Raw genomic sequence first — 17,833 nt, 5'->3', positions numbered from 1 at the left:
TATATTCTTTGATGGATTAGAAACTTTCAACTCACAAGTTACAGTACAAGTGAAAGCTTATCCAATCATTCAGGGTGAAAATGACACTTACTGTTCAAAAGTGACAAATCCTCCTCAGGTTTGGTTTACTAGGACTACATATTGGACATGGACACCGGATGAAGGTTTGAAATATCATCCAACAGGTACACCACCGCAGTATAGAAGTTCATATGATGAAATATTGATGAATAGAAATGTTTAAAATTATAAATTTATTTTTGATTAAATGGATTTAAATTCATCCACCCCTTATGAAGAATTAGCAGGAGTATATAATACATACGTAGATGATATGATTAATGAAGCATTGAGTGATAATAGAAATGCTCTATCTAAGGAAAAATTAATGAAAATTCCATATTCTGAATGTTACTTAAATTCAATCACTGCAGCAATTGGTAAACAAAATAAAGGTAAAACATTAACGATATTAAAACAAATTATCATTATTGCTAACACTTCACCCTATTCACATGTGTTAATTTATATCAACCGTTCAGGTTCACCTTCAGATGATACATTTGAATCTTTAAAGCATTTAATCAAAATTCCAATTATTTATTTATCACAAGAAGAAGCAGAAGATTATTTAAAAAACTTTGTAATGTATAAAGAATTATATAATACAATCAAGAAGCAAGGATTAGAGGATAAAATTATTGATAAACAACGGGATGAATTATTTGAAACACTTTCTATTTCAAATTTTGATAGAGAATTTTTGCATTCACTCATTTTTCTAGATGATGCGGTGAAATCAAAACTAATAACTAATGAGAAATCATATTTTAATCAATTATTAACTCAATGTCGACACATTCAGTGTTCATTCTTCATGGCTGTTCAATACTTTAAAGCATTAAGCACAAACATTAAATCAAACCTGTCCACCCTTTTCATTTTCAGTGGTTTTAGTCGTCAACAGTTGAACGTTATGCTTTATCAAGTGAATTTACCAATGAGCATTAATGAACTTTACACACAATATCAACAATTAGGAGAACATGGAAAAATAATAGTTGATTTAAATAAAGGTTCCATTAAATTCGAATAACTTTTTATAATTAATTTTTATTTTTTATTTATAATTAAACATGACAGAAATTGCAAATCTTCTACAGGTTCCATTAAAACAAGGAACAAACAAAAAGGGTGCATATAATAGAACTATGAAAGTTCCAGACGGAATGAAAGAATTAGTCCACATTGTTGCCGGTCTTCAAAAGGATGTTAAACAAATGAGAAACGTTTTAACATTACCAGAAGCTCAAGCATATGCCAAACGTCACGGACCAAATTGGGAAGCACACGAAGCAGACATTACGGGTCCAAATGGAAAACCTGATGGAATAAATGAAGTTTTCGTTACTGATGGTCAAGGAAATATTAAAGTCATAAATGGGTATAAATTAACAATGACGGATTATCCTAAACGTAAAGCATATAATGAACATTATCCTATGCAATTTGATGAAAATGGAAAAGCTGTTAAACAATACATTGGAGAAGGTGAAAATGGTCCAATTAATTCATACCGTCATAATCCATATTCTTACTTCAATGAAGAATTAAATGCTATTGAAGAGGGACCGGATGGATTACCACGATATTCTAACCAGTTTGATGGTCAATATGCAAATTTAAGACCTGAAATTCCAGCTAAGAAATTCTTTAAAGTTGCTTTATTCGATCCAGTTTTCGCAAATGTTAAAGATGAACTTAAACAGCAATTCCAACCAATTATAGTAGCAAGAATTGCATCAGGTGCTTTATCTCAAGCATTCAAAGATTTAATTAAGAAACCATTATATCAGCAACGAGGTTTAACTTATGATTTAGTTAAGGAATCAGATAAAAGAAAATTTGAGAAATCAGATGATTATAAGAATGCAATTAATGAATATATTCGGTCTATTAATTTCGATGAAAATGCTAAAAATCAACTTCATGAACAAATACAGGAAATAATAGATTCAAAAGTTCCAGCAAAATAAAAGTTTAAATATATTTTTTTATTCGAATATAAATGAGAAGACGTTTCACTAGTCAAAAGAACACTAACGCAAAAGCAGAGATTACGGTTGGTTATAACGTAAATGATGATAAATCACGAATTATTCAAAATGTTAAAGTTAATGTTAGTCCTGAATTAACAAGGTCAGCAACTCAACCAAATTTATTAACTCGTGACTTACCGAAGAATGAGGAGAATGAAGAAAACCATGAGAATGGAGACCCAATCATTTTATCTGAACCTGGTAAAGAACCTGTTGAAATTCCCACTTATCCAACATACCCCCCACCTCTTTCATCAAACATCGAGAACCCAGGAATCTACGATTACAGTCGCAATGCGCCATATAAAATAGACATTAATTCTGAATTAATGAAAATTTACCGTGATATCATAACTGATAATTATGATTCAATAATAAATTTAATTGACCAATCCGGTTTAATTATTTTACCTTATGAATCATTAATTCACATTATCGCCATTCTTTGTGATGTTCAAGATTCAGACGTGAAGATTCAATTTTTCATAGATGATGAGGTTTCATGCTGCGGAACAGTTGCAAAAATAAATCCTATAAAGGATATTAGCACAATTAAGATATCAAAGAACGGAACAACAACTGAACTTCATTTAACATATAATGATATTTATAATAAAATAGTTGATGAATATAAAATATCACTTGAAAAATTCTTTGTTAAGGCTATTTAATATTCAAGCATTAACATTATCGAATAATAATCCTTTGAATCATAATCGATAATAATTGACCTTTCACCAGTTTCTATCGTTTGTTTTATTTCTTTTTGTTCCCCACTATCCGGATCGGTCATTGTAATTGTTTTTGTTATAGTATCAGCTTTATCTTTAACTTCAATCTTTTTTCCATCGGGATATTTAAACCAAAATTCCAAAAATTCGATATTGTCAATCTGTTCATATTTTAATCTATCAATTACATTTTTAATACCATCTGAAAATCTTATGAAATGGTCATTATATGGGTTTGATTGAACTAAATTTGAATGAAGTGAAATATAACCTGATGATGAATATGACATCGACTCATATTTTCTGAAAACACTAAAATTTATAACATGAATGAATTTCTTATTCGTTGAATTTATGAATTCTTGAGGTAATCTTATTCTAGTTTTATTTATCACTGGAAAATAACGCTTTACCATATTTTTAATCGTAATAAAAAAATGTCAATTATCAATATTATTTCGAATAATAACTGTGAATTAAATTTAACAGTTAGCGGAATTTATAATGTTACTCTCGTTTCTGTGAGTGGTAAATTTAATCCCATTCTTTTAGACCCTTCAGATTATATATCATTTATTAAAGATGACCATGAGCCGCATAGCGGCGGGGTCGTAGACCTAAAAACGTATGATATGTATATAAATAATGTGATAACGAAATGGGATATTAACATGATTTTAAGTTATTTAAATGAATCATTTATCGTATGGTATGAAGAAAATTTTAAATCAAAACCTGATAAACTTTTTGAACTTGATGAAATAAATAACCTTATTAAATTTCCGCTGAAAATTAAATTTTGTACTCCTCGTCTTCGTTCATTGTTGGGGATATTAAATTTTGAAAAAGATGTTGGGGATGTTTTGTATTCTGACACTGGTTCTAATTTCATTTTAATCAAATGTGATAAAGTTAATACCCCAATGAGATTTTCACATCAAACATTAGACCCTAACTCTTACCCATCAATACAAAACATTTTATCCATCAACTTAAACATATTTTCTTTATCATATCCGTTTCAATTATCCGGGAATTCATTTATTCTTCATTCAAAAGATTTATCAAATATTAAATTTAGAATAACTGACCTATTTGATTGTGATTTAGAATTTATGAATGAAATATTATGGCAATTTCAAATAGAAAAAATAGCTGATGAGATAACAGATTAAATATTTATTTTTAAATCGTAATAAATGATTAAACAACAGCAACCACAGACCATTACATACGCCATATATGCATATAATTCAAAGACGGCAGAACAAACGCAAATGTTGAAATATGGAGATTTGGAGATAGTATTGAAAAATGACCATTTCGAATTCGTTTGCAAAGTGGTGCAGTGATATCAAATATAAAAGAAATTTTATTTATGAATTCAAAAATTAAAGGAATAAACGGATGATATAACATCAATTCCACCAGAAGAACAAAGATATTACGCATTAAATGCATTTCCTAAAGTTTTGAAGATTGGAAGATTTAATTTAAATGAGGAATTCATAAAAGGTTTCCTAAATGACATAATGAAGAAAGCAGATAAGGAATATGTTAACGATGAGTTAGCAAAGAAAGCAGATATATCATTTGTTAACGATGAGTTAGCAAAGAAAGCAGATAAAACTTATGTTAACGATGAGTTAGCAAAGAAAGCAGATATATCATTTGTTAACGATGAGTTAGCAAAGAAGGCAGATAAGGAATATGTTAACGATGAGTTAGCAAAGAAGGCAGATAAGGAATATGTTAATGAAAAAGATAATGAAATTATAGAAAGGGTTGAATGGTATCATGAACGGACATCGAAGATTCTTAAAACTAAAGCTGATACAGGATGGGTTTCAGAATGTTTAGACCTTAAAGCAGATATATCATTTGTTAACGATGAGTTAGGGAAGAAAGCAGATAAGGAATATGTTAACGATGAGTTAGCAAAGAAAGCAGATAAGGAATATGTTAACGATGAGTTAGCAAAGAAGGCAGATAAGGAATATGTTAACGATGAGTTAGCAAAGAAAGCAGATATATCATTTGTTAACGAAATATACCAAAGTTTAGTTGGAACAAAAAATATTGAAACTATTGTTGGCGACTTTTCTGTCAATGAAGAAAACAAATATTTTAGATGGGAGTTTGTACAGTCCTTAAGAAATGGTATACGGTATAAACTCATTCCGAAAAATAACAATGAAATGTATGTAGGCTATATAAAGAATAATGGCACACAAGTTAAAGTTCCATTAGACAACAACTGCTACTTAAACTTATATGGAGACGAACAAAAGAAATATTTAAGAGTTTATGAAATGACGGATATGACATTGTCTAACGTAGCTCCAGCACCGTATTATTATGACTATGGTGTTGACGCACATGTAGACCCAAAAAAGCAAACATTATATTTAGATATTATAGATATAAAAGATATAATGCAATAGAAAAAACGAGAATAGTATACTATTATGAAGATGACAAAAATAAATATTATAGTCAAGATTTTACATACCCTGAAAACATAAGATTATATTATAAAAAATATTCTGACACAAACCAGAAGAAACCCGAAATAGTTACACTATATTTTAAGTTCAAAAGAGACAATCCTATAATATCTCATATGTTTGATTTAATGAACCCAGTAGGTTCTATTTATACATCTATGGATGTGAGAGGTCCTCAAGCAATGTTTGGTGTTGGTGCATGGGAACAAATAGTCGACAGGTTTTTGTATTGTGCAAACTCTTCAAAGGAAACAGGGGGAAGTAAAACAATTACGGGTGAAAATTTACCTGCACACAGTCACTACATAGATTTAAGCACATCTCAAGCAGGTTGGCATAAGCATAGATATTGGGATTGGTCAGGAATGACAAAAGGTAAAGGATATGATGTTAAAGATGATGTTAAATTTGCCATAAATTGTTACTGGAGTGACACTCAGGGAGAAGGAAACCATACACATCGCGTTTCAGGATATACACAAACAACGGGACAAAGTAAAGATTACATGCCACCATTTATGACTGTATTCGCATGGTATAGAGTTCAATGAACGCTCAATGTTTGTGAAACAAACTTTAGGAGCTCCAAAAGAGCAAACAGCATAATTTAAATTTTTATTTTAGTATAAATGAAGATTCTACCATATGGTGTTATTGGAAGAGATAAAGATGGAAACCCAATATTTGATCCAAAGTTAAAATTAAAGTTACTGACAAGACAACAACTTGAAAAGTTGCTGAAACCAAAACAGAATGAAAAATGAGAAAATGAGAAAATGAGAAAGAAAAAAAATTTAAATTATGCAATTTTATTTTTATCATAAATGACCAAATTAATTAAGCCAACTATTTCTAAATTAATGATACCAATGAAATCATTTCATGGAGTACTTATCCCAGGTTCTTCACAATTAGCCGGGGCAAGTGTTGTGACTCAAGGTGGAACATTAGCGAATCCATTCAAATTATTAACTAAAGATGAACTTAATAAAATGATGATAAAATAACTGATAACAAAATTTTATTTCACTACTACCATAAAAACAGGTGAAAAAACAGGTGATATCTCACCTCTTCACCTAAATTATATTTTAGGTCAAAGCTTCCACGAGAGAAAAGATTCCTCATTCGCTAAGGATTCCAAAAATGAAAAAATCATTGATTTCGGCTGAGAAAAAACAGCAAAACCCTTCTTCCACGGGAACAAAGAAATAAAGAAGAAATAAAGAAGAAATAAAGTAAATTTTTTATTTATTCCCGTGGAAGATAGAGCACTTTTATGATACTTTTTATTCACGACAAACAAGACAAATAAAGAAAATAAGAAAATACGGCGCTGTCGCGGTTCGAACCACAGACCTTGACCCCTCCATAACACCACCTTAGACCACTGTGCTACGTAGCCTGTCGACATAAGATTTTATAAATTGCATATTTGACGTAAATTTATTTCCCAGTTATTCAAAAATAATTAATTATTGAATAACCTAAAAACATTCACGATAAAATAAGTGATAACAAATTTTTATTTTTATCATAAATGAATACCCCACAAGCTCAAAATTTACCACGAATCATAACAAGGGAGGAAATGATAAAAATGATGCAAGAACATGTTAAAAATAACAAACCACTAAAATTGAGAAAATGTGGTTATGCGGTAATGATGGAAAGAGAGATGTTGTCGAAGAGGAATAAAAATTAAATTTGGATAGAGTTTAAAAATTCATCTTTATTAAATTCATCTCTTCCAATCAATTTATTTATTCTATTAAATTCTTTTATTTTTGCTTCACTCAGTTTAAGGATTGAACGATAAGTTTCTAATTTTTCGATTATTTCTTTCCTCTCTTTATCGTTTTCAACCCCACCACATTGTGGCTTCTTTTTGTAATAACATATTTTTGATTTAATTCTGTTTAGTTTCTTTTTATATTCATCGTCTGGACTCTTGACTGCTTCGTTGTTACTCATTTCTTACGAAATAAAAAAATTAAATATTATTTAAATATAATGGAGTAATAAAATAAATCGGAATTTCTATTAATTTATTGTCAACTTCAACTAATGCATTGCCGTTAATATATCTAACAAATTCAGCTATTGTGTCAAATCTTCGTCTTCTTTTTGTCATTGATTTATCAGTTTTTCCATAATCGAGATGAATCAAAACTTTATCCCCTTGTTTAAAATTCATGAGCCCCGAATTAATTTGTTCACGTTTAACATCATTCAACCTTTCCATTTGCTTTCTAATATATTCCCATTCTTTTGAAATATCATTTTTCATTTCCACCGGTTTCATGTTTATTGTTCTATGCCATGTATTATTGTAATAATATACTAACTGCTGTATGATGGAGTCATGATTTCCATCCCAGTATATCTGACCATTAACCCCTAACGCATCTCTAAGAGTTCTCATTACCGCATCAACTATTTTATTATGAAACGTATATGGAGAGGATGAAAAGTAAAAATTAATTTGTGGGAAATAATGAGCCATAGCTGCCTGAAATCCTTTATCACCATCACCCCTTATATTATCTACTCTTTCATGATCTAGTAAGTATTGAATAGCTCTTCTTGTTTCCTGTTCTGTTTTCCCTTTCACCGGAATGCAATATAAATATCTGGTGTTAATGTTAATGGCAAATAAATAAGTAACGTTTCCTCTTGAATATTCTAAATGATCGATTTCGTATGAATATGGATATGGTGCAAATGAAGGGCGACTAAATTTTTCCTTTAACGGTTGAATTTTTGGGTCAGTTGGTTTATTTAATATTTTGAAATCCTTTTTAAAATCTTTTTGCTTCTTTAATGTTTGAAATGGATATAATAAAGTGAATGATGAAGGATTAACTGAAGGAGGAGGAGGTACTGTCGTTGGAGGGTTTGGTGTTGCAGGTGGTTTAATTTTATCTGCTTTGATTTTGGATTTCATTCCCCCCTTCATTAATTCTGGATGTATTCTATTCATTTGTTTTAAATATGCTGTATATAAAGGTTTGATATACTTTCCCGCTTCGAGTTTATGTTGAAGGATGAATTCCAAAAGTTGATCTTCATTTAAAAGTCGGGCTGAATATGGTTTAACTAATGAATCATAAATTAAAGCTTGTGCTTCATTTATGGTCTGAAGGACCTGGGCGTTTTGCACCTTTTGTTTTTGTTCCTTTGGTTTTTGCGGCTCAGGATTATATAATTTATATAATTTATATAATTCATCAATATCTTCTTCTGTTAATACTTTATTTTTGAAATCTTTCAATTGTTTAAGTTGTGATTTACTTTTTCCCTTTGAATATTCATTATTTTTAATTTTGTCTTTAATTTTAGAAATTATTTTATCATGATATTTCAAAACTTCATTTTTATAATACGAATAATAATAATCCATATCATCACCCGTTATATTGTTATCATGTTTTTGGAGATATGATTTTAATTCATAATAATTAAGAAAATTTTGATTAAGTACTAAATCATCAATTAAATTTTTTAAATCTACGCTATTCATTTATATAAAAATAAAATAAGTGTTTTAAGGGTGCCCGCCTCTTTGAATCATAGTATCAAAACCATTATTTACGGTTCCTTTTGTCTCTTCTGTGGCATTTTATTAAATAAATGGCATACAACATCCATTTTCACAACATACAGCCTTAGTGTGTGCTCCTGTTAATGCAGTCTTACCGATTGTTAAGCGAGTCATTGACCCGTTTTTAAGTTGTAAATTAATATTCTGACCATCAAATATCACTTTATCATTTATTATATCCAAATAATTTTTAGGTGTTAATTGTTTATTTTGTCGTAAACTAACTCCTTTCATTTTTTGTGCAATCTTTTTAAAATCACTTCCATCAATTGAACCGTTGAATGAAGTATAACACTTAGGACATAAAGCAACCATGTTATCACCTTGTTTCTCAATTGCTAAACCCAATAACTTCTTCTCATGTGCTTTTTCTTCAGCTTTATTCTTTAATTTAGGTTTAAATTTCTCATTAAAACAGAAGAAATCAAAAGGTGCGAATTTGTAAATGTTTTTATCATAAAATTTTTTATCGGTTACAATTGCTTGAAATGCTTGAGTGTTAGGAAGATTTGGGTCGCCAGCGATTGCCCAATAAGATGAATCAGTATCACCTTCAATGAAATGAAAACGATTAACATCCATGCATTTATACATAAAATCATAAATGAAAACCAAATACCAGTATTTTGCGTTATCTAAAGTGAAGAATGCCTCTTGTAAACATGTATCACATCTATAAAATCTATCTTTAAGCATCACTTGATACGTATCCTCTCCTATTTCTCTTATGTTTTTAAACTTATTTGACATACATGCAACGCGTGCCTTCTGTGCATTCATTATTTTAGTCTTTGCGTAATTTTGTGTATTCATTGCATCGTAACCATATGATCCATTAAGTGAAATCTTGCAAAATAAACTTTTTCCTTTATTTCCTTCTAATTCAGCCTTTTGTCTTTCGTTCATAAATTCATTCGCAAATTCATTAAAACAAGTATTTTTCGTAAATGTTAAAATTGATTGAATGTCATCAATGATAAAATGAAATCTGTCTATTAGATACCAAAGATAATAAGAAGAAAATGGTTGATATTGGTTGTGTGTTGATGCTAACTGAGTTAATTTCCTCTGTTTCTGGTCAACTGGTAGATTGTTTGATTTCATGTAATTATACATAAAACACCAATTGTTTTTTCATCTGTGATAATATCAAAGTTTCTTATTATTGGTAAAAAGTTTATGTAATCATTAATGTATTTTTCATCAATGTGACCCTTTACTTCAGCCACGAATAAAGTATTTTTCTTCTTAATTATTCCCAGTGCTTTTGCTTTCTTTGTTGCTGTATCACAAATGATAACACCATTCAATCTTCCCGGCATATACATTTTATGGTCAGTATATTGAATGAAATCATGAGGATTAGATGAAAATGATGAAGGATATAATGAATTAAAGTCAACACCAACGAAATGAGTCATAATGTTGGAAGTGTCCTCATTTGATACAGTTTTAGTTTCTGGATTATATGAAAGTTTATTAATGTGCGTGATTCCTTTAAGATTTACTCTATGTTGAACATTTGATAAACCACCAGTAATTCCATTACGGAGGATGTGATAAGCTTCAACTGAATCTAGAGTCATTGGTAAATTATTTTTTAATGTATAATTTCTTAAATTGATTCTTAAACGTTGAACATCTTCATCTTTATTTGATTTTACGACATTGCAATAACAACACATTAACTGACAATTTTCTTTGGTATGTGGTTTTTCATTATCGATTCTATCTAATGTTGGTTTATTAGCATATGTAAACGCTTTACCACACATTTTGCATTTAGATGAAAGGATTAAATCGTGATAGTATTGATAGTCATCCATTGAAACATTGTTTTTAGTATCCCTTTCTGCTTTTTCATCTTGTTTCTTATATGAATCAATTTTATATTTCAATACTTTTTCGTTAATTCAAAACTTGATTCCACATTTTCTTCTTCTGGATATGTTTCGTTAGGATTGAAGTTCTTATATGCTAACGCGTAACGAATCATTGATGCATTCGATGATAAAGAAAGATTATGAAGCATGTCAATTTTATAAACAAATGTTTCTTCAATAATTTTATCAATTGGGTTAATCATAATTTCAACGTCTTTATTGCAATAATGAATAAAATATTCTAATCTATTCTCAAAATTTTTAGCATCATTGAGATATATTTGATAATCTGAATCGGATATTGTTTCTTGAGTTAATGCTGAATAAAATGAATCTTTCGTGAATGGTTCCTTTTTATATAATTCATCTTCGTAATTTTCCCACGTGATGAATTGATAAGGGAAAAAGGATTTAACACGTGATTTATTGTTTCCGAAATCTTGAGTGAATTGGTCTAATGTTCCACCCGCTATATAATTTCTGATGTCAATAAATCTTAATTCATATGGACAGTTTGTTTTCTTTACAATGATTTGCTTAAATTGAGAAGATGAACCCAGCATTGATTTTATTTTCCATTTTGCAGTGTTTAAATCACGAAGAATTAAATTTAAATCAAACTTTCCCGAATTAAAACCTATGATATTCACTTTATTAAATTCTTCATCTAAAAGCTCTTTCATTGCTTCCTTTTGTTTCTCATTTAATGTATGAGACAAAGTCCCCGCCGTTTGGTCCGTTTGCGGCTTCATTAATTCTTCATATTGTTCAATATTTGATTTAGCAACTAATGAACAGGTTGAAAATAAAAATTCAATCCAATCAGAGATGAACGAATCACTTGATGTTAAGCAAAAATTCCTCGTAAATGTTTTATCACGGTCTACGACCTCGCCGCTTCGGTCTGAAAGACCTTCAGGACTCAAAGAGTCCGTTTGCGGCTTTATTTTGACAGTTGATGATACCATAAATGGTTTTAAGTAAGCGTTCAAAGTTGCACATTCAGAAAGTTGAAGTTCTTCTTTAGTCTCTAATGTTTCGAAGTCAAAAGTAATATAATATCTTGTTGGTTTATAATATTCCTGCAAATTATGTGCTAATAGCCATTGATATATCTTCTGTTTCGTGATATGTGGTGCATATGGTTGTTGTGTGTTTTGCAATTGAACGTCTTGAATTAATCTTCCATTATTTTCTTTACATTTCTCACAATGTTTTAAAAATCTTCTTTGGTTTTTCCTTTCCGGATCATCACGGATAGAATAAACTTCTTCTTTGCAATATGGACAAACTTTATAGCCGGTGAGTGCTTCAACGTCTGTTATTCTGTCAGCGTGAAGTTTTCCACATGGACTCTGTGTTAATAAAATATTTACTGTTTCAAATTCTGGATCTATCATTATTGATTCCACTAATGGAAAGTCTACCTTGTTAATGTCTACGTCTTCTGGTTGAGGGTCACAATAATAAAAATCAATATTAACGTTTAACATTCTTGCTAACCTCTCACTTTCTGATGAAATGTCGAACCCTTCATATGCATCTATTGCTTCATTTAAATAGCTTCTACGAGTTTTAGGATTAACACCATCAGGAATGTTATAGAAGCGTTTAAATAACCTTCTACCTTCGGCTCTTATTTGATTATCATTCATTTTAGCTGTTCCGTTTTTGTTCATTTATGTAAGAATAAAAAATTAAAAAATAAATAAAAATAAAGTTTATTTTTTTTAAAGTCCAGGGCTAAAGTCCATAAAATGAATTAAGAACACATAAATTTTTATCATCTGCGACGTGACGAATACATTTTAATTTACTCAAGAATGCGTACCCTGATACATTAAATCTAATTCCTGTCTTATTTAATTTCACAACTTTGAAAAGGAATGTATGAATAGCTATAAAATGATGAGATGATGTTTTATGGGTTGCTTCCATTTTTTCTGAAATAAATGAATAAATATAATGTTTATAAGTTTTCATATCTTTTATATTCTTAATAACGAATGGTATAGACCTTTCAACTTCGTCTTCCTTCGGTGCTGTTCTTTCATATGAAACATTATTAGTATCTTCAATAATGAAACCACAATCGCATAAAATTTTATATGTACCAATTGTTTCTTTTGATATTTTATCTAACAAATCAAAAACTTTATCAACACCTGCACATTTATTTAAATAATAATTTGTGTAAATATCATGGTCTTCTTTCTTAATCGTATTTGTTGCATATGTTACATTTTTCAGTGCTTTTTTGAATTTTTCAGAATCAAGAGGAGGTGAAAGTAATATACATGGATAATCTCCATCGTCAATAAATTGTAACTTATGTTTATGAATAAATTTAGTACCTTCTTCTGAAAGTGTTTCGTCTATTTCACCATCTAATAAATTTTGTGTTGATTCTGAGACATAATTTTTATATCTTTCTTCATGAGATTTTTGAACTTCTGATTCTGAAGCTGGGATATTCATTAAACCCTCTACTTCATTCTCATTATATTTTTCAACTTCTCTTAATTCCTTAATTTTTTCATCTATTTCATCTCTTATTTTTTCCAGTCTTTCAATTTCATCATATTCATCATCTTTAATCCGTTCTTCATAATATTCAGGGAAAACATCAGGTTCTTTAGGTTTTTCTTCTTCAGATGTGGGATATAAGAAATTTATAACATCATCTTTATTCATTTTTCTATCATAATCAAACTCATTTAAAAACTCCGCGAATTTTTGACAATTTCTTAAATAATATTTACTAACCTCATAACCCGCTTCCTCTAATATATCCTTTATTTCCTCATTTGTGAATCCCAATTTTTTAACGTTGTTAGTTTTGACACTCATTTTCATACAAATTAAAAAATAAATTATTCAAAAAATGTAAGACATGAATTTTTAAAGTTTATTTTTTTATTTTTTTTATTTTTTTTATTTCATTATGTATGGGTTTAGTGAAAATTTCTTACGATTCTGAAAATTTTTAAATCTTGATTTATTCAAAAACGTAAGAATAAAAACCGTAAAAATCATACATTTTTTACTTCATATGTAAAAAAAAATGATACAAAATCGCTCAAAAATGTATGAATTCTTACGTTTACAAAAAAAGTCACAAAACCCGCAATATATACTACTCAGATGTTAACATGAAACTTATTCTCTTTCTTTTCATATTAATCATTGTTTTATGGAATTCTCTTTCTTTTCATATTTGTTGTGCATGAAAAATAGCGTGACTTCACTTTTGACAAAAAGTGACACTATTTATGATGGTTTTGTCATTTATTTGTCAGATTTATAAATGGATAATAATGCTGGAAATCAGATATTAATTAAAAATATTTAAGATTTATGTTCGAATTGAAAAGCAAAACGATATTTTTTTAATTGAAAAACGTTATTATCTGATATTTTGAAGTTTTTAATATTTGTTAGTATCTTAAATTATTGAATGCATACGTTTTTTATGTTCTCAATTTTAAAAAAAAATTGTGAAGAATTTAGTTTTTTGGAGATGGATGTTTAATATTTGTGAGTGAGAATGCAAGCAGGAGTTTGGTACTTTAAGGCTAGGTTGAGATAGATTTCCCATTATATTATCTGTGAATATATTGTTTGAAAATTCAAGATATAAAAATATATTATCAAAAAATTTTATATTTTTAAATACAATAGGGTGGAAGTATAGGACGATGAGATAGCAAGGATATATTTTATAATGGGAGGTAATCTGAAGATAAGTAGCAAATTTTATGCGATTTTGATTGGGAGTTGGAGGGTGTGAGTACTATAGCATGTAATAGTATCTCACACCCTCCAATTCTTCCTATGGCGCCGAAAAATTTTTGGTGAAATGCGACGACATTTCACCAAAAATTTTCGGCGCCATATAGAGAACTATAGTCTGCGAGGTACTGATTCTATCTATGTACCTCGCAGACCATAGTTCTCAGCCAAAATGGCTAAAAATTGGGTGCAATTTTTTACATTGCACCCAATTTTTAGCCATTTTGGCTAAGAATTGGAGGGTGTGAGTACTATAGCATGTAATAGTATCTCACACCCTCCAATTCTTCCTATGGCGCCGAAAAATTTTTGGTGAAATGCGACGACATTTCACCAAAAATTTTCGGCGCCATATAGAGAACTATAGTCTGCGAGGTACTGATTCTATCTATGTACCTCGCAGACCATAGTTCTCAGCCAAAATGGCTAAAAATTGGGTGCAATTTTTTACATTGCACCCAATTTTTAGCCATTTTGGCTAAGAATTGGAGGGTGTGAGTACTATAGCATGTAATAGTATCTCACACCCTCCAATTCTTCCTATGGCGCCGAAAAATTTTTGGTGAAATGCGACGACATTTCACCAAAAATTTTCGGCGCCATATAGAGAACTATAGTCTGCGAGGTACTGATTCTATCTATGTACCTCGCAGACCATAGTTCTCAGCCAAAATGTCAAAAATTTCGGAAATTCGAAATAATTTTTTTGACAAAAAATTAACCGTTTAACATTGCCAAAAATCTAAAAAACTCACAATTTTTTTAAATTGATAAACCTCAAACCGTTTCCAATCAATAATTTGAGAGTCTATATGATAATGTAAAAGTTAAAACATTCATGTATTTAAGTATTTCTTTAAAATATTAAGTTTTTTATTTTTCCAATAAAATTCTAATATCAAATATTTTTATTTCACGATTAATTTTATTTATATTTTTATAGTTTTTTTTAAGAAAAAATATTGTTAGGGTTTTATGGATTTTCAATTAATATACAAGATAATTCGAGTGCGGGACAAATTTGCCAGGTGTCACTTTTTCAATAACCTTAAATTATGCTTTTCTATTTTTTTTAAAAAATAACCTTAAATTATATTTGAAGAAATTATGTCTATGATATATGTTTTATGCTAGAATCTTGGAGTTTTCATGCACTACACAAGAGCTCCAAGGTTCCAAGAGTGAATGCTCAATAGCAATTATAGAGATGTACCTTTTCAAAATGACTTTTACTGATTAAATTTAATCAATAGAAGACATTTTGAAAAGGTACCTCTACAATTAGATATACAATAGATTCAAAGCTTCATTTCAGATAGATTTGAAACTTTGAAACTCTTGGTAGATTTTGAGTGAATGCTGACAATCATCTTTGAGAAGGTTTTCTTTAAGAAAACCTTCTCAAAGAGGTTTCTCAGGAGCCCCGAGGCTCCCTTTCGTAATGATTGGGAGCCTTGGGGCTCCTGAGACGAAGAATGGCTTCGCCGAATCTTTGATCAGCAGAGGCCAAATGAAAAGGCCTCTGCTGATGGATTCTCAGGAGCCCTGAGGCTCCCTTTCGTAATGATTGGGAGCCTTGGGGCTCCTGAGACGAAGAATGGCTTCGCCGAATCTTTGATCAGCAGAGGCCAAATGAAAAGGCCTCTGCTGATGGATTCTCAGGAGCCCTGAGGCTCCCTTTCGTAATGATTGGGAGCCTTGGGGCTCCTGCAGCAGAGTATCGCTCCGCTCCATTAATTTTTTTTTAAAAAAGTGCCGTGTGGCAAATTTGTCCTGTTCCCCATCTTTATTATTTTTTTTATTCCTTTGAAAAGTGACACTGGATAGTTTGTCCCTTTCTCAGATAATTCATGAATGTATATATTTCCCAGTTTTTAAGGATGCAACACTTTACATTTGTAAACTGTCAAAAGTGAAGTCACGCTATTTTTCATGCATTACAATATTAATCATTGTTTTATGACATTCTCTTTCTTTTCATATAGGGTGTCCAAAGGTGTGTTTAGCACAAACCTGAATACTGCGAATAGAAATAAACAAGTTACATATATATAAAGTTTATTTAAATATAATCACCATTGGATTCAATCACGCGTTCGCAGCGATCGATCCAGGCTTGAAAGACACGCTTTAAATCATCATGAGAAAATTGCTCAAATTGCTCTCTTACAAAATTTTCAAGATCATCTGTACTCGCGAATTCGCGTCCTTCAGCTCTCTTTTTTAGCGTGCCGAATAAATAAAAGTCAGAGGGTGCAATATCAGGTGAATAAATTGGGTTTGGAACAACTTTGACATTGTTTTCCACCAAGTAATTCATTACCTTATGACTTTTGTGAACTCTTGAATTATCAAAATGAATTGCAAACTTTTGTTTTTGTTGTTTGGATTTCTCAAACTCATCAGAATTGATAATTTGAGTAAGAACATTGTCAATTAGATACTGAGCATTCATCGTATTAGGTTTTTGAAGAATATCAATTGCGATGATACCATTCACGCCCCAAAAAACCGACAACATAATCATTGGTGTGTCAATTTTTTCTTCGGGAATGTTTGCGGATTTTCATCCTTCGGGATCCACATGATTTTGGCTTCTATTGCATATTGAAACCAAGACTCGTCCCCTGTTACTAAAAAGCGAAACTTCTTGGATTGATACGCACCAATATAGAGAGGAGCTCTTTCGAAGATTGGACTCTAGATTTTTTTTTGAACTGAATTAAGGTTGTGCGGAACCCAACGTGTATACGCTAGTTTGTAGTTCAAATAATTTGCAGATAATAACTGACTATTGTACGTGGTATCTTTGTCATCTCCTCTATCCTTCTGAGTGATGCTCTTGGGTCTTCATCTAGCGCTTGAAGAATTGCTTTGATTTTTCTTTGATCCGGCGATTTTTTGTCAATTTTTATGATGGGCGCCTTTTTGTTCATGAAGTGATACATCCTAACATGATACGTTACAGTGGAATAGCTAGGAGCATCCATACCGAAGCATTTTACCAATGTCTCGTAGATTTTTTTACAGTCTTTGCATTTTTTTGCAAGAGCGAGGATGTTTTCTTTATGATTCATTAAAAAAATGAAAAAAATCCCGCCAAAACTTCCCGCGAAACCGCCTCTTGTCTCAAAATTCATTTTATATCCCGGCATGGCGCCAAAATACAACTTACTCATCATATACATATATTCATATTTTTTATTATATATTTATA

The 17,833-nt window shown here is 30.3% G+C and overlaps 3 protein-coding genes and 2 pseudogenes across 5 annotated transcripts, besides 4 other annotated features; 2 read left to right on the top strand and 3 right to left on the bottom strand.

The window, feature by feature from the left end:
• Positions 1-13,642: part of a mobile genetic element that runs on past the window's edge.
• TVAGG3_0574170 lies at positions 4,561-5,501 on the top strand (annotated as a pseudogene). Its single transcript has one exon. A coding segment is annotated over exon 1 (941 nt).
• TVAGG3_0574160 (phage tail repeat-like family) lies at positions 5,520-5,888 on the top strand (the record flags this gene model as incomplete). Its single annotated transcript, XM_051238907.1, has 1 exon — positions 5,520-5,888. One exon carries the CDS (start codon positions 5,520-5,522, stop codon positions 5,886-5,888), a length of 369 nt encoding a protein of 122 aa, XP_051096731.1.
• On the bottom strand, positions 11,011-11,792 carry TVAGG3_0574150 (DNA/RNA polymerase superfamily; the record flags this gene model as incomplete). The annotated part of the gene is made up of 1 exon (XM_051238906.1): positions 11,011-11,792. A coding segment is annotated over one exon (782 nt), but the record flags the coding sequence as incomplete, so codon positions are not given.
• Positions 13,377-13,472, bottom strand: TVAGG3_0574140 (uncharacterized protein; the record flags this gene model as incomplete). The annotated part of the gene is made up of 1 exon (XM_051238905.1): positions 13,377-13,472. A coding segment is annotated over one exon (96 nt), but the record flags the coding sequence as incomplete, so codon positions are not given.
• A 1,980-nt stretch (positions 13,643-15,622) lies between the features above and the next one.
• Positions 15,623-16,397: a mobile genetic element.
• Positions 16,398-16,457: a mobile genetic element.
• Positions 16,458-16,598: 141 nt separating this feature from the next.
• Positions 16,599-17,833: part of a mobile genetic element that runs on past the window's edge.
• Positions 16,679-17,804, bottom strand: TVAGG3_0574090 (annotated as a pseudogene). The gene has a single exon. A coding segment is annotated over exon 1 (1,126 nt).

Source organism: Trichomonas vaginalis, chromosome II (assembly GCF_026262505.1).
Source record: "Trichomonas vaginalis G3 chromosome II, whole genome shotgun sequence".
In the NCBI taxonomy this organism is placed as follows: Eukaryota; Parabasalia; order Trichomonadida; family Trichomonadidae; genus Trichomonas; species Trichomonas vaginalis.
Note: the sequence above shows the minus strand (reverse complement) of the source record. Positions and strands in the feature narration are given on the sequence as shown.